The 5262-nt window shown below is 35.9% G+C and overlaps 1 protein-coding gene across 1 annotated transcript; it reads right to left on the reverse strand.

Moving 5' to 3' along the window:
- Positions 1 to 216: 216 nt before the first annotated feature.
- Positions 217 to 5262, reverse strand: LOC146134600 (uncharacterized). Its single transcript, XM_083397507.1, has 3 exons — positions 5119 to 5262; positions 2675 to 2821; positions 217 to 696 (listed from the first exon to the last, which is right to left on the reverse strand). The coding sequence occupies exons 1-3, from the start codon at positions 5150 to 5152 to the stop codon at positions 491 to 493; spliced, it is 387 nt and encodes a 128-aa protein (XP_083253633.1). The 5' UTR covers positions 5153 to 5262; the 3' UTR covers positions 217 to 490.

A 5262-nucleotide genomic window follows, 5' to 3' on the forward strand; every position in this document is an offset into this window, starting at 1 on the left:
CCTTGTAGCCAAAGATAATTTTACCAGAATCCCCAACACAGATTATGCAATATTCGTTATAGGCTACTCTTACACTTAACCAGGTTAACTTATAGTTGTAAGCCTTGACCTAAACCTCTAGCAATGTAATATGCTAGATACCTTTATAATTCAACAGACCATTGTTGTATTCCACAAGGTAGCATTTGCAGTTTTGTATTCAAAGCAAAAAAAAATCGAGCAGAATGCAGAATCACACATTTTAGTACATACTCTTCAAAGCTGTATTTTATCAGTTTTTCTTGTTCTGTAAACGCGTAAGCTTACAGACAACCAGAACCCTATGTCAATAGTTTAAAATTCGTTGAACCCACCACTGATAAAAAATGTGTGCATATTCGCAGATAGCTTCTGATTGCAAATCTGCAATTAGTTTTGAGCTTAAATCAATATTTTTCAATTGATTCCCAACATAGAGATGCAAACATAAAATAAGTCTAGTGCACTAATACTACAAATATATCCATATCATCAAAACTAAAGCGCCCAGGTTTAAGAGTAAGTTAGGTGTCATTTTGACTGACGAATTGTCACAGGAACTGCAGCACAGTAGCAAAGTGCTAGAACGCGACTTATCTCCAGGCATGTTTTCACAAGTGCTAATAGTCTCGTTGCAATGCTTTATCAAAGTACGTCCGTTGCCAGAGTGAATTGTAACTGTGATAAACAATAAACATTGTTATTAATGAGATAAAATCTAAGCAAATTTACAGTTAGAAACTTTTCCTTTATAATTTTATGTTATTCCAACCTTTGTTGTTTTTCGTGGCGCTGTGTTAGGACGATCTATTAATTAAAACTTTTTTAATTTTCAAATCAACCAAAAAAGTTTAGGATAACTTTTTAACACGACCCAACTAAATCGACAAAATTAAAAAAAAATGTCTGTTTATTTAAGCTTTTATAATGTTTATAGCTAAAATACCCCCAAAAGAGGCATTTTATTTACCAAAAAAGATGTTAGATATTTTAGTGAGTTTCATCTTAAAGAAAAGTTTATGTTCAAACTCTAAGTTAAATGTATCCTAATTTCCCTATATACAAGAAAGTTACACATTAAAAAAATAAAAAAACGAAGCCGTGTGAATATACAAGCGCGAGCCAAAACGCAGAAGAACCAGGCAGTTTCTTTCTAAGAGTTTGAAACTTTGTAAAAAGGCTAAATAAGTTATACAAGACGCACAATGAATAAGTAAGACAACATTTTTAAAAAGTGTTCGCAGTCTATTTGCATGTAAGTTTGTTTATTTTAAGTTATATTATTGTTACACTAGTTACTGGTAGCGACTAACCTAACGAAAAATAGTTACATCTTGTATTTACCAACAAATATTCGTGTTATTGTAAAATATGTGTGGCCTCAGTTCACAAAACTGTTACAAAATCGTGCACCCATCAAATGTTTACGATAACGCGGCTTTAGTTTTAATAATGTTCATAGTAATGTTTTTTTGGCGTTGGTCTAAAATCCTTATTTTACAATTTAACCAGTTAACCATTGGTACAGTAACGAAACAATTTGCCAAAATTGGAATAGTTTTGGCCACGTGCCACATATAGAGACTTGGGATATTTCTGTAATTAAGTAAATAACAATGCCTTACTTAGAATTGCCGTCGCAAGTTTTGCATTTTAAAATTGTAAAAATCCGAAATCCACCCAACAAGAGATTACACTTGACGTTCAATATAAAAATCCTCTTCGAATTGCGGCAAAGCCCGTCAAACGTAAAGTGACATTCCAAAATGCCGTTTGCGTCACAAGTCGGCATACGGAATGCTAATGCAGCTTTAGCTACCGGTAAAAATCCGATTGAATGGCTTTTGGCTTTCTTCAGAACCAATTGTCCTGAGATTAACCTCCTGCTAAATCGTCGGATACCACCGACAACTGGTTCAGTCTTTCTGGACTTCTAAAGCAGAGCGACAGGCTTCGAATCAATCGTCTTACGTCGGTGAGTTTCAGAGTAGAAGATGTTATGCTTTAACATATTTGTTGTCCACTAAAGTGTCGCCATTTTTTGTCGCTGTGAAAACTTAGGCGGTTTTAGTTTGCAAAACAAATTGCTTTGTAGCGCTAGTAGAAAAAAGAAGGCAGATATCGTATTTTTTGCGAATAAGGCACAATGCCGATTCTGGAGATAAATTTTAACTACTTAATTTAATATAGCGGAGATGGTATGGGTAAAAGTGGATTCTCTGCACATTAATTAAAACTAAACTTTTCGCGTAAAATGTATTTATGACATCAGTTGTTTTTCGTTCAATTTTTTTAATTATTAGTTTTATAAAAACATTACCGCAGTTTGACAACGATTTTAACGCCGAAACTCCACCAAACATATTTTATTAATTTAATGTCTACATTTCAGCCGGGTATCGAACGAGTTGGATTTTAGCGTGAATAATATTGTTAAGTTTAGTGCCTCTTTTTTGCGTGACTGTACATCAGTAGCATCGTGTAGCTTTTGCTGCGCAGCAAGCCGTGAAAACACAATTGTCAATACTATGACGTCTCAAGGCACAATTCAACTCCCCAAAATATTCTGTTTAGTATCTAAACTCTATGGTAACCGGTACCCCTGCCTTGCAAATATCTGTATCGCACCAATAGATCGCGAACAACTCGTGTTTACCTGAGCTAATTGTATGGCACTTGCTTGCCCCAGAACTGGGACAGTGTTGTCGGTGAATGTTGATTTCCTTCTGCGCACAATAGCCCAAGTTTTTAACGTAGCAGTAGTAGCAGTTCTTGTACGCGTTCGCTCCAACCACGCCTAAAACTGCAAAAAAACATTGTACGTTAATAACTGGGGCGAATACCTTTTGAACTACAGAATGAGAAGTTTTTGATATTTGGCTTCTGCCGATATATCGGTATCGGTAATTGTAGGCCGATACTTTTGCCGATAGTACGAAAATAGGATATAATTTTTCTTGTACAACAAACAACTTATCAATTTTTTAATGAAAAAAAATTCGTTTTAGCATCCCGCCAAGTTAATATGCAAAATAGTAGTTTAATAATTAATAAAGCTATATAAACTGAAACATTATTAGGATTTTATTTTCCATGAGTTCAAGTTTTGAACATTTTCCAGGTATATAAAAAAATTGGCATCGGTATCTGGTATCGGTTGAAAAAATGAATATCGGTCGATCTCTAATAAAAAGTAAAGCTTTGTATCAAAGTTTTCGTATTTCCAATCGTTATTTTTTAAGAAAGACCTTTTTAATTGATTTTTTTTGGCAAGGGTGCAGTTTAGAGCACCAAGGCGTTCAACGTATTTGTAACCCTTCTAGTTGCGCGCTAAATTTGCCCGGCATGAGTTAAACACATCGTTAGTAGTGTTTAAATCGTTCTACATCGTAAAATTTGAAACCTTGTGACCCATTAGCTCCGCCTAGCGGAAAGCTAATCATGAAGAAAAGTCATCGATAGAGATTAAGCGCCTAAAGGTTAATTAATCATGGGCATAATGATTTGCCCTTATAAGAACTCTAGTCCTAATTGGATACATGGGGCCAAATATGGTTGCATATAAAATCACAATACCACCTTACTTAAAACGAGTACATACTTGTAATATTAAAAACAGGTTCCTCTGGCAATATATATTATTTTCTACCAACGTTTCGGCTTACTATCCGGCAAGCCTTCGTCAGGGACTGTCCCGAGGACTGTCTGTCCCGAGGACTGTGATATATTGCCAGAGGAACCTGTTTTAAATATACTATGCCTGGCAGCAACAGCATATTTATACATACTTGTAAGTTTAACACAATCTTGGCCCTACCGCAAATTATCTGGATAGTCAAACCCTAGTTTAGAATGACATAGCTTGGAAACAGTGCGGCGAGCAGTTTGACCAGGACTTGTTTAGAACCCTGGTTAGTGGTTATCGTAATTTGGGGTACCTAAAATATTTTGTCGTTACCATTCACAAATCTATGACCACATGAAAACATACCAAGGCTCTCTTTAATGAACATTGCCAGGTCGTAATAAGAATATCAAAGCCCATACAGAAGTAGGCACCATTTTGAACGTTTTAGAATAACTCTTTATTCGATTGTATGTTGTAAATGAATAAAGAGATATTCGAAACGTTACAAATGCTACCTACTTCTGTGTGGGCTTTGATATTCTTATTACGTCTTACAACAACCTCCAAGCATTATGCTCCAATGTTGGGTCGAATTATCTAATCGTTTCCAACCGAACAAACCCTGGAGAAACGTAAATAAACTCGATTGGCTTAAAACACGTGAATTTTGATTTAATGCGCGAGGAATGTTAGACTTGCTCTTTCTTGTGGTTTTATCGCAAACAACAACGCACTTTGGCTGAAGCTTTGAGTATTTTTGCGGAGGGATTAATTATAGTTCCCGAAAACAAGTATCGAGACCACCTGAAAATGCGGCGTCAGGAAATTCCAGCTTCCCGCGATCGCATTGTGCGCAAACAAAGGCGCGAAATCCAGCGAAAACACGTGCGTCATTGTGATGTCACAACAGAAAATTTATTAACTCGGCAAAATCGAACTTAGATCTATCCATGTTCTAGTGCAGAGGTTATCATACGGGGGAATTCCCCACCTAAAGCGGTATTTGGAAGTTTCAAAAAAAAAAAAATAAATTTACCAAAAAAAGTACGTTTTGTTTTGGGGGAAATCTTGATGCAAGTTAATCTCAGAGCCCACCTGAAAACCAAACATTGCAGGTATTGTTGGCAAACTAAGCAAAACTTTGATTGCGTTTCCCATTATTATTATGTCACAATGCGCTCTGCCTAGACTTATTTACTACGACTGCAGTATTGTATTTATCAAAATATCATTCAGCAAAGTGGATTATACAAATCATTTGGTACTAAAATCTAGGCTGTCAGCTTGCGATTTCAAAGAGGTTAAGCACTTTATTCGTTTTGACATAATTGCAGTTTTTTGTCTGAGGGGGAATTTGGTTTAAATAGCGACTAAAGGGTTGCACGGGATGAAAAAAGTAGAGAACCACTGTTAATGTAAGGCTAGTATTAAGCGTCAAAAATTTAAGCCTAAATCGCACCGAGCTTACTTACCAAGAAACCAGATTAGACCTTTGCAAGTCATCATCTTCTTCAGCTTCGTTTTGCAGAAACTCTTTCCCTTGAAAAACGAACTTTTTTTCCAAGTCGCAGTCACATATTTCCGAAAAACACCGAACAAATAAGATGAACAACAGA

The sequence above is a fragment of the Ascidiella aspersa genome, chromosome 9 (genome assembly GCF_963924565.1).
Source record: "Ascidiella aspersa chromosome 9, kaAscAspe10.2, whole genome shotgun sequence".
Lineage (NCBI taxonomy): Eukaryota > Metazoa > Chordata > Ascidiacea > Phlebobranchia > Ascidiidae > Ascidiella > Ascidiella aspersa.